This window comes from Schistocerca piceifrons, chromosome 3 (genome assembly GCF_021461385.2).
Source record: "Schistocerca piceifrons isolate TAMUIC-IGC-003096 chromosome 3, iqSchPice1.1, whole genome shotgun sequence".
NCBI classification, from domain to species: Eukaryota; Metazoa; Arthropoda; class Insecta; order Orthoptera; family Acrididae; genus Schistocerca; species Schistocerca piceifrons.
The window spans coordinates 118,303,327-118,319,812 of record NC_060140.1 but is presented as its reverse complement, the minus strand read 5'-3'; the positions used below and the strand labels follow the sequence as shown (position 1 = coordinate 118,319,812).

Genomic DNA, 16,486 nt, shown 5'->3' with positions numbered 1-16,486 from the left:
GTACACCGCTAAGACAAATTCTCCCTGCCACTATAATACAGCTATGCCTCTTGGTCACGTAACAGGGTAGGAGAACGAAGGTTCTACAACACACAAACAAATTAGTAACAAAGTCACACAAATGAGTTAAAAGCTTTACTTATCTTTGTGACTTGTTGAATGATTTAAGTCTGGAACACTGTAAATAATACAAGACAAAAAAGGCCCTCAATGACTAAGTGAAAATAATCGTGGGTAAACTTCACAGTACACAGCTAATGCAATTTACAGCAACTGTCTGTTCACTTCTTAAGAGTTCATTCACTATACGACGTTCCGTGTCTAAGCCAGCCCTAGAAGATGATCTGTAACAAAGTCGGCGAGAGCTGCTCTTCTGTCTTCCGAATAGGCTTCTGTCCGTTGTCGTCTGGTCACTGGCGGATTGTACTCGGCCGGCAATTGGCCGAGGCGAAGTCGATGTCTTCATCCTAAGCGCCGCCCGTGGCGCTGGTGGAATTTGTGCAAGTGGCGAATCTCTATGGCGCTGGCACCTGCTCGCTCTTTGCGCCTGTGGTGCTTTTGCCCTGGCTGTGTCTTGTCCGGTCGACACAGTGGTACCAAATTGCGAACTTTTCTACAGCAGTTAACTTACAAATCCATAAGCCCCATACGAGGTCAGTCACAGCTATAGTCATAAGGCCGCAGCACTTGCCGAGGTAAAACTGTAACTCTCGACAAGTGTACTTGCACAGTTCGATTGCTTTACTGGTCACTCCTTATTATTTCCCAGTGTTGAATGTGACAGCGATTGAACATCAGTGCCACGAGTCGTTCGCGTGTATCTCTCATCCAGTCTTTTTCTTTGGATCATGTGAAGCGTGAGTGTTTAACATATAGTTCTTCGTAATGTTATCGTTGCTTTCATAAAGCCACATTAGCTGTGTTCTTTGACACAAATGTGAATTACCTCTTTGACTGCCAATGTTAGAATAAAAGATGTAATACATTCTGATACCGCAATGTATCGCAATATTAACAATTAACCAAAACTTCCACAAATGAACTGGAACACATCTGTCACGACCTCCTTCGTGCGTTACAATATCATGAGGTCGCCTGCAGTCAAACACATCAATAAATTATGCTAAAAGCTATAGGATCTTAAAGAATAAGTTAATCAGCTCACACTTCCAATAGCCTCATAATGAATCGTTACCTAGTTGTGTCCATACCGCGATTCAAGAGATCAAGATGCCTTACCCAACGTAGAGGCAAAATCTGGAAATGACAGTCATATAAACGTTCGGCCGACCACTTGGCGGAAGTAAAGCGAGCTGTATGACTATGCGACACGTCATTCAGTGTGCACTAGACTGTACAGATAAGGCCGCACCACGAAAGAGGTGAACGTGTGAACATAATTCTTGGGTATCTTCTGGTAAACTTTCCGGGATGTAAGGTCGTGGTCCATGAAACTCTTCAGCTCCTAACGTTTCGTCCAGAGCTGCGCTGGACATCTTCAGAGGGGTGTTTCTCCTCCGGTGAGTCTTGCCGGAGGAGAAACACCCCTCTGAAGATGTCCAGCGCAGCTCTGGACGAAACGTTAGGAGCTGAAGAGTTTCATGGACCACGACCTTACATCCCGGAAGGTTTACCAGAAGATATGTCATCCGGTCGTGAAAGCCTTCATACTATGATAATTCTTGGGCTTTGATCAAAAATGTTCAAATGTGTGTGAAATCCTATGGGACTTAACTGCTAAGGTTATCAGTCCCTAAGCTTACAGACTACTTAACCTAAATTATCCTAAGGACAAACACATCCACCCATGCCCGAGGGAGGACTCGAACCTCCGCCGGGACCAGCCGCACAGTCCATGACTCCTGCACCCTAGACCGCTCGGCTAATCCCACGCGGCGGGCTTTGTCGAGTGCGATATATCGATTGCGTCATCGCATTCGTTGCAGGTAAAGAGAAAACCTTAAACACAGAAATCACAATGGAATGTGATAAACACTACGCAAACACTTAACGCAATTCCAAATATCCACTGACGGAAAAAATCATCACAACACCAAGAAAGTGTTGTGCGACATAAACGAAAGCCAGTGGGCGTATTTCTACATCTGAAAGATGATGTCTATTCAAATTTCTCGCCAGTCGCTTCAGAGTGGCCCTAGTAGTGCCCACTATGAGAATGCAAATCAGGTTTGTTTTACTTACACGATGTAACGGTCGTGAGCGCTAGTTATCTTTGAGATTGGACGTAGTGAGTAGCTGTTAGTCAAGAATGCCTTTAAGACGACAAAGACCGCATTGTCAACACCTCACTGAATTTGAAGCAAGTCGTGTAATATGGCTATGAGAAGCTGGATGTTCCTGGTAGGAATTCAGCCATTGTACATTACTGCTGGCAGCGGTGATCACGCGATTGTACGGTCACACGAAGATCTGATTCCGGACGGCCACTTAACACTACCGAGAGAGAAACCATCACGTTCAGCGTATGGCGGTGACGAATTGTACTGCATCTGCAGCAGCAGTATGAGCGGTAGTTGGCACCACAGTGACACAACGAACCTTACAAATCGGCTACTTCAAGGACAGTTCCGTGCCAGATGCCCTGTAGCGTGCATTCCACTGGCCCTAAGCCACCGCCATTTGCTACTTCGGCCTTGCCGCGGTGGATACCCCGGTTCCCGTGAGGTCACCAAAGTTAAGCGCCGTCGAGCGTGGCCGGCACTTGGATGGGTGACCATCCATCCGCCATGCGCTGTTGCCGTTTTTCGGGGTGCACTCAGCCTCGTGGTGCAAATTGAGGAGCTACTCGACCGAATAGTAGCGGCTCCGGTCAAAGAAACCCATCATAACGACTGGGAGAGCGGTGAGCTGACCACATGCCCCTCCTATCCGCATCCTCAACTGAGGATGACACGGCGGTCGAATGGTCCCGATGGGCCACTTGTGGCCTCAAGACGGAGTGCTATTTGCTGCTTCAGTGGTATCAAGCGAGATCTCCTTGGAGGACATTGTGAAGGTCTGTTAAGTTTTCTGATGAAAGCTTGTTCTGCCTCGGTAACAGTGATGGCCGTGTGTTGGTCAGAAGGAGGCCAGTTCAGGAACTAGAGCCACCCTGTCTTCTTTCTAGACACACGTGGGACCTACACCTGAATATATGACCTGGGATGCGATTTCGTATGACCGCCGGAACAGTACCGAGGTTGCCCCACGCACCCTAACCGAAAATTTTGTGCGTTAGTCTGGTGATTCGACCTGTTGTGCAGTCATTCATAAACCTGTTTGGCCTCGATAGTTAGCTGGATGTGCTCCTGAGTTCACTGTGCCCAGTTCTGTCCAACTGGTGCATTAGATTGTCAAAATCCCAAACTGGTTACAGGGCCATGCCCAAATTGCTCGAAACGTTCTCAACTGTGCGGGAGATCAGGTGACCTTGCTGGCACTTGTCAACCACGAAGAGAAGCAGTAAAAACCCTCGTCTTGTTTGGGTGAGCATTGTCTGGCTGAAGTGGAAGCTCAGGATGGCTTGCCATGAAGGGCAACAAAATGGGAGGTACAATATCGTCGACGCAACTCTGTGCTATAAGGGTGCCATGGACGACAACCAAAGGGCTCCTCCTATGAAAAGAAATGGCAGTCCAGACCACCACTCCTGTTGTCGGGCCATATGATGGGCGACAATCAGGTTGGTGGTATCCATCTGCTCTCTGGGGTGCCTCCATACACATCTTCGCTGGTCATCTGGGCTCAGTTCGAAGTGAAGGTGATCACTGAAGACAATTCTAGTTCAGTCAATAAGATTATAGCCCGAAGCTGTGACTGGAGACATCTTGGACACTGCTGGGATACCAACCTGATTGTCGCCCCATACAGTCCGACAACCAGGAGTGTTGGTTTGGGGTGCCGTTTGATTTCGTAGCAGGACCCTTTTCCTTTCAACCCCGGCACCATTACAGCACAGTGGGACCTTGATAAAAGTCTACTCCCTCTTTTGTGGCCCTTGAGAGCAATCCATTCTGGGCTTAGATTCTAGCAAGGTAATGCCCACCTCCACAAGGCGAAAATTTCTGCTGCTTATATACGTGCTTGCCAAACAGCTTAGCCAGCAAGATAGCCCAATGCTGAGGTACTACTGCAATACAGATGCAGAGCCTCTGTAATGCTGTTCAAGTGTAGAGGGAATACCAAGTTGGCTGTGGCATCGGTGGGAATTTAGACTGAGGTGGGAGGCGTCTGGAGTAGCACGAGCAGTTGTGCAAAGCCATTGTGCCACGGTGGCATAGCGGTTAGCGCATATTCTTAGTGAGGAGGATAACTGGGTTGGAATCTGGGCCTTAGTTCAGATTCTCATTCATCACTTCAGTCTGCAAATATATACATTTTTTATTGTTGCTTGTTTCCAGTCGTGCGTCCTGGAAACTGCAAGTGATTGATGACGGGCAAAGTAGATACTCCATTGGGGCATACCCTGTTTAGTCAGGCTCTGGTTATTGACCATACACTCCACTGACACTACTGCTCGTATTCACCGGTCAGAGCTTGGGTGGTCTGATAGTGGTACCTGTATGTACTTCCAGTGGTGTCACGTTCCAGCGTTCAGAAGGAAGAAGTCCTCTGTTGACCCCTCACTGGACGTGGTGACGGCTGAATCCTCACAGCAGCGAAGTGCTGAGTTACATGAGCATCCAGGTGATTAGGCGATTGGCGGGGATTTGGAGCCCATTGGCTCGGCGCCCAGTCTGGCGGGCGCGGACCACAGACGGAACACTCGACTCGGCGCAGACGGATTAGGGAACGCCCAGCTCCTTCCAGGAATAAATACTGGATTCGATCGATCCAAGGACCAGTCTCAGGTAGCACCTGAAGAAGACAGCGAGGCACGCTGTTGAAATATCGTGCGAGAACGACGCGAACATCTGGCTGGATTCCCAAATATCAAAAGATGTCACAAAGACATTGTCTTCTAATTTACGAGAAAGTGAGATGACCAATGAAGCGCTGTCAGCGTCAAAGCTAGCTGCCTCAGAAAGGATGGTTTCCTCCTTCCCTCCGTTAACTGTCCCAATTCCATCTGCGCCTGAGCTACTTCATCTCTCAACTGCTGAATCGCACTCTGAGCTGAACCGTCTTGAGCTATATTGAATGTTTAATAATAAATACTAGTATACCATCCTCATCCTCAGCATTGCTTCTGACACCAGTCGTTACGGTCCGAAGGGTGGCTGGCTTATGCACCATCGGTTACAATTTTATTTCGAAGATGGCTGGTTGTGGACAGGGACTCTCCGCTGTAGAATGATGCGATGTACAGCAGAAGAAGGTCCAGCTGCGGTTACAACTTTTTTATTGCTGTTCGTTTACAATCAAGGGTCTAGGAAACTGCGAGCGACAATGGCAGGCGACGTGATTACCACATCACAGTGTCTCCGGTGCGTCATCCTCTGGCTGCTGAACATGCACCCTGCTGCCACTGGTGCTGTGTTGATAGGAGGTTCTTACTCCATGACTGAAGTATGGACAGCCCAGCGGTGGTAGCTGTGTGAAACATCTGACTGCAATGTGTTGCCGTGACCCAAACTGAAGAGGTCCTCCATTGACACCTCAGGGGGATGGGAGGGAGATGGGTGGCTGGTCCATCGTGTTGTGCTCTGAAGATGGTGGCAAAGTGTGGAGTTGTCCAAGCTTCCGGGAGCCCTGGTGTGGGCAGGGATTCGTGAGCCTACAGCGGTAAATATAGCTGCGTCACAGATGGGCCCAGATGTTTGATAATGACGATCTGATTCAGTCTGGTTTAAATGCTGCTACTGCTAATTGCTGACTTTGGTGTAGAAGCTGAGTTTGTGTCTATTCTAAGGTGCGTCCTTTCTGAGAGGATACAGAAGCGTCCCATATGTTGTCAGGTCCCTGTGCTGGATGACGATGTTAGCGCTGGTGCTGAGCGTGGGCATCATCAGCGTGAACCCGCTGGTGGCGGTGTCTGCTCAGGCCGTGGCGCAGGTGGCGTCTGTGTTGCTGCAGCACTACTGTGGGACCCACTTCGGGCGCCGGTGGTCCAGCGTCGCGTGCCTGGCGCTGGTCAGCCTCCTGGGTGCACTCTGCGTCGTACTGCTCACAGGTAAACAACACAGCCCGTGAAAGCACTCACACACCTCTCACACTTGCTTGCTGGCGCCCTCCTCCACCTGCTGTGGATTGGAGATTTCAAACATCTGCATTGCGACTAAAATTACTGTCAATCGAGTCAGACCGTTTGGCAACAGTCGATCTCCATTGCCCGACAAACAAAGTGAAGCACTCAGAAGTGGAGGAGGAAACACAATGAAAATTCATGGGTTGAGAGGGTATGTGATGTTGTTTCAGCAATTACAGAACCCAGTCAAATTTACAAAGAAGTTGGCCATATGAACCCACTTATCGGTATGATGTTGTACCTCTACTCTTAAGGGTGCATGCAGTGATTTTTTTGGGAAGGGTTTTATAAATCCGTTGAATCTTCTCCTGTGGCTAGCTGGCCCACCAGTGTTGTTACCATGTCCTTGATATCCCGGGTATTGCCACCGGAATCGAATTTATGATCGAGCTGCTGCCACTCGTGTTACATCTGGGACAGATCTGACGATCTAGCTGGTCACAGGAGCACCTCAGCATCATTCGGAGAGTTCATATAGACGTGTGCCACATCTGTAAGAGCATTGTCCTGTTGAAAAAAAACATCATTATACTGTCAGATGAGAGGTAACATTTGGGTTTACAGGGCATATGCCAGTGCTCCCTCAATCTCTGCCAGTCGTGACCTCATGTTATACCGAAAGGTTCCCCAGACTATGACGCCAGGAGCAACACCGTTGTGCCTTTCCGAAACATGGAAAGAATGGAACCTCCTCCGAAGTCGCTTCAAACCCATCGTCGACGGTTATTGAAGGCCGCGCAGTACCACGATTCACTACTGTAAAAAATGCGAGAATATTCGTCAGCAATACATGTTTCCCAATCATGACGCTACTACTAATGTAGCTGGGTGTGTTGTGATGGGATCATAATTCGCTAGACCACCTACTGCTATGCTCTGACGAATGGTGTAGAATGACACAGAATGTTGCATGAAGTCTATCACTTGTTGGATGGCAATCGCAGATGCGAAGGGGTTATGATGTACTTGGTGCGGAATATGATCGCCCTCCTTTTCACAGGGCAGATTCGGTCGGTCGGCCTGAACTTGAAAGGCGGATGTCCCACAAATCTTGATACTTCACAATTCGACGAGCTGCTCAAATGGAGACCCACAGTGAGGTCTCTCATATGATAACGAAGTCTCATACAAATATGCAGCGTCTCGATGTTTTTTACAGTGGTCACTCAACATCTGACGTACTTGAGTCCCCTCATATAGCACAGCACACCTGATAACAACACTAAACGTAAAGAATACTAATGCAGAACAATGGCCATTCTACCAGTCACAGAAAATTGCAACACTAACCATTTGCATACAGACCAATGGTGAGCATGTGTACAAAGTTGTATTCACATCTAAACACGTCCCCTTGTTGCTTCATTTTTTGTCAGGCAGTGTATGCTGAGAGGTACTAATTGTCATAAAAAATCCTGATCCCGGATAAAATCGTTTGTTTCGACTATAACCATGTCGTTTCGGCCACTTCTGAACTATTTTTGTATTGGCTGTTTCTTGTGGTACTTGTGATACATAAAACAGTAACTGTCGATGACATCCCCTAGTGTCATCTCACAAAGACTTGTTTAGCCATTGTTACACTGTTGGTTTGCACGTTTTTCGGGCTACCTGCCATCTCTTGTGAATGATGAGTGCTACAGTGATTTACAACCAACTGAAGCAAAAAACGCTACAGTTTTGTTTCAATGGAAGAGGTAACACAATTGTTTAAATTGTAAAGCTTGGGCAAGAATCCTACATCCTGCGAAGAGGTAGCTTACATTAGCATTAGCATTGCCCTACTGGCCAAAGTGGAATCACAGGAAGATCTCCGGATCTAGTTCGTTATGCCAGCTAGTCATAGACTGAGTTCCTCTTAGTCATGCATAAATCTGTTTGCATGCACTTACAGGTAAACGGCATAATGTGACATGCAGAGAGTAACGAAGTGGCGTCAACAAAATTCTTCCGCCGTCTACCGGATACCCTGATAAGGAATTCTAATTTTCTAGTAGACGCAATGTGAGACGCTTCAACAGCACGTTGGAGACGAAAGCGAAAAGGAAGATTGAGAAATGAGAGGAGAAAAAAAAGGGACAGATGCTCTTGGCAGACTGGCAGGGAGTGGCACGCAGAAATCATGAACTGAGCCAATCGTGACGATATTAACAGAAGGACTGGTCCTGCAAGAAGAGTGGAAGGGGACCTGAAATTTTTATACGGGCACAGAAAATGAATTTCGAAATCCAGAATGAGATTTTCTCTCTGTAGCGGAGTATGCGCTGATATGAAACTTCCTGGCAGTTTAAACTGTTTGCCGGACCGAGAGTTGAACTGGGGAGCTTTGCCTAGGTGACGAGATACTTGCGGATGAATTTCGGAATGTTCCACGATAAATCGAGGACTGGAGGAGACTTTCATTTGAGGCCACGGGAGACGCCTCGGAACCGTCTTCATAGCATAATTGGCAGACTCTAGACGCTGCATTGAAGGCAGCCACGTCAATCATTCAACTACGTAGCATGGACTGTGCGGCTGGTCCCGGCGGCGGTTTGAGTCCTTCCTCGGGCATGGGTGTGTGTGTTTGTCCTTAGGATAATTTAGCTTAAGTAGTGTATAAGCTTAGGGACTGATGACCTTAGCAGTTACGTCCCATAAGATTTCACACACATTCAATTACGTAGGTGGGCTTCAGAATATGCAGAAAACGTAATTCTGTAACTTTCACCGATTACGTCGCTTTCACCATTCAACAGGCTTATTCACATCGGCAACAGGGCAGATGGTACAGCACCACCCTAATGATTGTGGTAATGCTTAGTTCCTGAGAACGTGAAATCCAAAAGACTTTTATCATTTGTACATTAACAGGACAGTTCATTAGAAGGCACTGGAAAAATCATTTCGATTTCCTTTACTCTTGTGTGGTTCAAATTTGTTTCTAACAAGTCTGTTTCAGCCATACAGCCCATGTGTTTTGACTTTGCAGTTGGTGTTCCGAGTGTCGCCATGGCAGTGGTAGTGATGGCCATGCAGTTCTGGGTGTCGGCTGGTGGAAGTGTCATCAACCTTCAGAGCATCGAGGTGCACCCCACGTGTCTGCGACAGATCACCGCCAGCGTAGAGTGCACGGTTGCTAGTGTTTGCGCGTCTCTTGTCCCGTACATCGTCTTTCAGGTACTCCGTAACAATGTGCTCAGCTTCTACTGAGAGTTATATTGAACCCATGAAAGCAACTGTGGCCTGTAACTAGATACTAGTTGAAGCGCCAAAAATCTGGTTTAGAGATAATTAGCAAAATGTTTATAGCAGCAATTTAATCTTGCAGCTCTTCCATCGGTCCGTCTTTCCATACAAAAACAACAATATGGGAAATTTGGCTCTGCCTTGATGCAAAAAACTTTTATTATTTATTTATTTATTCCTAAACTGGTTCTGACAACAAATATCGCCATCTATAGTGGCATCCTTAATTCTGAAATATGCAGCAATAGCATAGGTACAAAACGTTGTAAAAGATTACTACATGTTCACTGTTTGTTTTTTAAGTATACTTTTGTATATGCTATCTCCGCACGTTTTAGAATTAAAGAACCCACTAAAGATGGAAATACTTGTGGCTGAAATTAGTTTTGGAAGGCGGTCCGACAATTAGCATATTGTTGTGGTTATGTATAGCAGTTGTACAAAAGCAATATAAAAGTTGGAGATCACGGTACAACATAAAAACAGTACAGGTTTCTTTTCATATACATGTTGTTATTCTACGGTAAGAACAAAATGATATAAAATTTGAAGATAATAAAATATTCTGTATGCAACGTCTTTAACTTAAATAAGGATACAAGTGCCCTCATAGCAATTAGCACTCAGTTCAGAATGTTCTCGTGAAACCACTTATTCTCCTCTTTAGCAAATGCAATCATTTTAGCTAAATCCCTTCTCTTTCCTTTAGGAAACCTAGGTTCACAGGGTAGTGTTTCCAGCTGCACCTTCTGATGATCGGAAGGCTTCACATTCCTTCAGTTGCATTGAGAGTTGATGAATACAGAGTCCTTAGGCGTTCAGTAGCCAGTCTGATCCACTGTGCTATTGAAATATGCACACTGGTGAACTTTTATATTTTTCGGCAGCTGACTTAAAGTCGTAAACGTAGGTTTGTTGTGTCGTGCGCGTAGGTTCAGTGAGAGGGGAACTAAATCTTTCGTAGCTTCACGCACCGTTAGCCTCTTTCATCTCTCAAAATCACGATCGCAGAACATAAAAGTGTAGTATTTCCGTAAGCTAACCCTTTGCTGTTAGGTAAAGCCACAGAAACATCGTCCCATTTTTGTTCTCCCCACTGCAGCAGTCAGTTCATGTTATTAGTTTCTTTTTAGAAGTAAATTTCGATGTAAAAGTTTGGTGCACACAGGAAGCAGTTGCATTCCCATCCCTGCCACGTACGGCCACATGCCAGAGAAACATGTTACCGGTTTGATTATCACCAACACGAATGCAAAAGTTGTAATTTGAGAGCTCCAGTAAGTAGTACATTTAACAGTGCCTGAATGAAGGAAGAGTACATTCGTTGCCTTCGATGCGTAGTTTCTTTCTTTCACTTTGAGTTCTACCTTCATCTCTCTTCCTCCATTTTGGTGGAATTTTCCTTTACTTTTTGTAATATTCTGTGCTGTTTCTGTAATAATTACTTCAGCGTTGCCCTATTGTTGCAACGCTCAGAAATTCACAATAATGTACGCTAAGGCATTGCCAGAGGCTTGGCACAAGACTCATTATTTGTACGTCGACAGTGTTAGACACGAATGTCGTTTTGTGGCAGCTGTAAGCATTGTTTCCCGCTGTTCTCGTGCTCGTGTCAGAATGTGTGTCATTGGCCTTGGCGATCACAGCGGAATTTCAGCTACAACTCAAATTTTCATTTTTTGGCGCTTCACCCGTTATTTACTTACATGCCCCAATTTCGAGTACGTGCTGAACCATCCAGTCACTGATGGTGATATTTTGAGTGTTTGCTTCATTGCAGTGAGTCTCATGATTTTAAAACAATTCTGATCATGTGTTTATCACCTCCTAATTCTGCTTGTTTCAACTTCAGCACAACTTGATCTTCAGTGACTCAAACGACTCTTTTTATACTTGATGCCGTTTTATCAAAGTAAACAGAGATTAAACAACTGTGTGCTCTGCAGTAACTCGTTGCAGTGTCTCACTGGCCCGATGACAAATGTGCTTTATTCATAATCTGACTCTCTCTCTCTCTCACACACACACACACACACACACACACAAAATACTGCAATAAATTCTCTTTACGTTATTGAACTGCTAAATATCTGCACTGATAGATAACTTTACTATCAGAGCACTCTCTCAGTTCTTTACGTACTGACGCATCTAGCATTTGTACTCAAACACTCACACAGTCATACTACACTGAGGCGCACAAATAACTGCGTAGTGAAGTACAATAGTACTAACTTCTTGAGTAAATGTTGGAGTTAGTATTGAATACTGGACAATGCCTGTTTAAAATCAAGTAAAACTATGAATTCTCTAACGTGACGTTACAAGAGCTCCATCTGTAATGACCCTGCTAGAACTTTACAAAACATCTTGAGGGTAAATAATTGTAATCGCACTAAAACTGTATGGAAAATAACTACAAGAAAAGCCACTATTGCCGTGTACACAATTACAAATGTGCTGAGCACTGACAGCGTGAACATATTCCTATAGTTTTTTAAATACAAAACAGTTTAGATTTAATATTTAATTTTTGATTGTTCAGTACTCTTCTAATACGTTGTAAATCATAAACTGCACTCAAATACTAAATGGTGCATATTATTACGTTCTCGTACACACGCCATGCTGTAGATGTTTCCAGCGTGGAGTCAAAAATGTGATTCGACTCTTTTTCTACCAGAGATAGTCGTAAATGCTGACAGTGGAAGATGATTGCTGTGATTTTCGACTGTCAAGGTGTCGCTAGACTGGGCTGCTGACAATACGGCGCCAGTACTCGATTCAGCCCTTTTGAATTACGTAAAATATATTTTTCTGTGTCCTACTGCTCTAAAACTCGATTTGATTACATGAAATGCCACAAACACTTTATAGAAAATTGCAGCTGCGATTTAAATGTGATCTATGAGTAAAACAAACATCGTATATGTGTAAGAGAAGTGAGAGCTCGCAGAGAAAGATTTAAGTGTTCATTTTTCCTGCATGCTGTTCGAGAGTGGAACGGTAAACAAGTAGCTTGAAGGTGATTCGATAAATCCTCTCTCACGCATTGAATTGTGAATTGCTGAGTATTCATGTAGATGTAGATCTAGATGTAGAGAAGAACGCGCTGGCATAACAGATTTATATGATCGAGCAATGTGTGCTTTATATTTAAACTTTCACTCAAATGTGCTACGTTTCTACGCTACAAAGTTAAACAGATAAAAATTGTTTGTTAATAAAGTAAGTCCGTATAATATTTGCTGATTCAGATAAATACATCACATGTATATAACAATTTTATCTCACTGAAGCATGAAAGTCCACTTAACTTACTCCAACGACAATCCAGTGTGCCTATCTTCTGCTAGACAGATTCAAGTCGAAGGACAGTTTCTAACTAGGTTCTACGAAACCACGTCACATCTGCTTTCCACCATTACGCGACTGTTGATACCTGTTGATTCTCCTCTTTTTCTTTAAATCTTACTCAGAAAATTACTTTCGCTTCTTCTTCCGTAAATATAACAACATCCTCTCTTCTTGAGCCGTATGTACTGCTTGCGGATATTTTGTATACTTGATGTTCAACATAGATTTTGACACTACATTTCTTCAAGACGGAATAGCTACCAAAACTCTTCGTTGCCTCTGATGATCCTCTAAAACTGTAACAATGTAACTTCTTCACATGATTGTATCTCTCTTTCTTTCAGCCCGCCGGCTGATATGGTGATGGATGACAGAAGAGTTAAGGAGCGGCCGCTGTGGCCGAGCGGTTCTAGGCGCTCCAGTCTGGAACCGCACGACCGCTACGGTCCCAGGTTCGAATCCTGCCTCGGGCATAGATGTGTGTGATGTCCTTAGGTTAGTTACGTTTAAGAAGTTCTAAGTTTCAGGGGACTGATGACCTCAGCAGTTAAGTTCCATAGTGCTCAGAGCCATTTGAACCATTTGCTTTCAGCTCAACGCATCGGATTCCGGGACTTGACTCATAAAGCTTCTTCTTCCCACAATGTATATAACGATCCTCCCTTAACGTATTTCCGCGACGTAGACCATAGCTTCACTTTCAGGTTTCTTCGTTTCAATTACACAGATACACAGTTGTTTCCTAGTGGGCGTAATACTTAGTTTACAGTAACCACAAAATTTAAGTTGAGTTTATGTAAAGGTGCTACACCAAAGCACATGCTTACAGATACGATTATATATTTAAATGTAAGTTACTTTTACGTTTACGATTTGTCTAAGAAAAATCAGTAAAAATATATATTAAATCAAAATTACAACCATGATCAATAAATGTGGCGAAGAATGTTAGTAGAATCACTGTATGTTAATTCCAGCGTAGAAAATCTCCGGTACCCTTTCCCAGAATAATTCTTTGTAATGGCCTTTGCTTATCCTGCAGATCATGCAAAAACTATTTTTACCTGGGCTGATGAAGAGAGGAGATAATGTCACCTTGGCGAACCTTCGGGACTAGTTCAGTGACCATTGATGTCATCCTCTGTCAAAAGACTGTCGTCCAAGTTTCAAGTGTCGCTGTTTAGTGTAGTTTACTATGAAGAGAATGTGTAGGCTGCGCCATTTGTACTGATGAACTAAATGAGAGCAAGCGCAGCGTGAATACCAGAGCCGCCACATGGTGTAATCCTGCCTAATGGCACCTCTCAGACTGCCGAGCTTAATTTTATCTGAAATACTGTTCAAAAAATGCTTCAAATGGCTCTGAGCACTATGGGTCTCAACTGCCGTAGTCATCAGTCCCCTAGAACTTAGAAGTACTTAAACCTAACTAACCTAAGGACATCACACGTACCCATGCCCGAGGTAGGATTCGAACCTGCGACCGTAGCAGCAGCGCGGCTCCGGACTGGAGCGCCTAGAACCGCACGGTCACCGTGGGCGGCTGAAATACTGTCACCTGCCATATGGCGTAGGGCGTACAAGGATTGTGTCTTAAATTCGTAGCATTACAGCTTAATAACAGATTTAACTGGGAGGAGCATACCACAGAATTGCTGAAGCGCCTAAACAAATATCTATGTGCCGTGTGAATTTTGTGAGACACAGGTGATGTAAATATTTAAAAAAAAAAAAAAACGCTAGCGTACTATGCTTACTTTCATTCCATAATGTCATACGGAAATATTTTCTGGCGTAACTCATGAAGCCAAGGTAAAGATATCCGAGCCCAAAAACGTGGAATATGAAATATTTGTGGTGTGAACTCAAGAATGTGCTGCAGAGGGCTATTTAAGGCTTCCCAATATATTTATTCCTTAACGAAATTCGTCATTAAAATATATCTTTTTTTCCCAAATCAGCAGCTCTGTTCATGAAATCAACACTAGAAATAAGAATAACTTTAACAATGATTTAATGTCACCTACTTGGTTCGGAAAGGTGTCCACCATTCCGCAGTGTACATTTTCAATAACATGCCAGCAACCATAAAGCTCTAATAACGAAGTTCATTTTGAGAAGAGTCTAAAGGATTTAATGGTAGCGAACTCTTCGTATCCATTGATGAATTTCTTAGCAGAACCTATTGAGCATGTATGTTATTAATATTATCACACAATGTGAATATTGCTTACAATCTGACATCGGCCCCAATTTTGGGGTGTGATGCAATCATTGTAAACAAGTGCTGTACATTTTTTTTTATTTGATGATAAGTGGCTACAAATTCTCAAGAATTATCATATGCACCTAAGAGTGTTGAACATTTTAAATGAAAATAGGCTTAAGATTTGTTTTCTAACCGACTCCACATCAAGAACGGAATTTCATTTCGAATATGTGGAAGCTACATTACCATTTCTGGGCGTATTTTGTAAATATTTACTGTGTATGCTTGCTTTCTGAGATGGTCGACGTCCTTGAGGATGTCCTCACTATGCCGCGCGGGGTAGCCGCGTGGTCTTTGGCGCCTTGTCACGGTTCGTGCTGCTCCCCCCGTCGGAGGTTCGAGTCCTCCCTCTGGCATGGGTGTGTGTGTTGTCTATAGCGTAAGGTAGTTTAAGTTAGATTAAGCAGTGTATAGCCTTAGGGACCGACGACCTCAGCAGTTTGGTCCCATATGACCTTACCACAAATTTCCAAATTTCTCCTCACCATGGGCCAATTCGAACGAAAAGTACATCCAATCTAATCTAATCTGATCTAATCTAATCGATCTGCGCATGCAGTCTCAAAACGTGGTTGGCACAGACTGTGACGCACACACCTCATATGCTCCAAAGCTAGAAGTGGCGTGGCTTCACCACGGGTGCCGCCACTCGCCGAATGACAACTTGCCTGGTGACGTCACCACCGTTGTGACGGCTCCCTATCTATTGCGGCTGCAGAGACCACCCAGTGACTCGACGCTGGCGTGACGTGAGCTTACCTCCTGTAGGTGTGAGGTGGTCCGCTCTCCACCTGCAGAGGGCTCTCACATTTGGCAGCGGAACCTGTCCAATTCCAGCCAGGGAAGCCGCCGGATATGTTATTTTACCTGCCTGGCAGAGGAGGGGACGATTTGTTGTCTCACCGATGCTGCTGGGATCGATTGTGGACAGTCTTTTGCTCCTTCAGCACTATCATTCTTTTTACAAAAAAATCGATACAGGTTACTAAGAACATATATAAGAACATTATAACACCCAGCCATTTCTCCTAGTAAACATGAAAAGAAGTCAGAAAACTAGCTTTAATAACAGAAATTCAAAATGTAGACAGGATTGCATAGACTCATCCCCTCTGGGACCAAAATATAGTAATTGACAAACAGTTATAAAGCTTTAAATGCATGATGTTCATTTTTAAAATGATTTTAAGAAAAAAATGTGATGATTATGACACTGAGGTACTCTTGGCACTATTGACAAGAAGGTATATTACTCATCACAATAATAAGTCCTATCTATAAGTAACTGGGATGAGGTGTGAGGTGAAGCAGAAGGGACTAGTTCCTGCTGCTACCATTTCCTTCAAACTACATAACTACTCCAAGTATATTTTCTTCAAACTACATCACTATAGCAGATATGTGCGTCCCCCTTCTCACTACTGTCAGCATTCGCACAGTCCACA

General features: G+C 44.4%; 1 protein-coding gene across 1 annotated transcript in view; it reads left to right on the top strand.

The window, feature by feature from the left end:
• Nucleotides 1-16,486, top strand: part of LOC124788441 (solute carrier family 22 member 7-like) — a 100,230-nt gene that overhangs the window by 69,913 nt on the left and 13,831 nt on the right. The window contains exons 7-8 of the mRNA XM_047255713.1: nucleotides 5,898-6,112; nucleotides 9,159-9,346. Coding sequence (XP_047111669.1) covers nucleotides 5,898-6,112; nucleotides 9,159-9,346 — 403 coding nt within the window. The remainder of the gene's footprint in view (nucleotides 1-5,897; nucleotides 6,113-9,158; nucleotides 9,347-16,486) is intronic.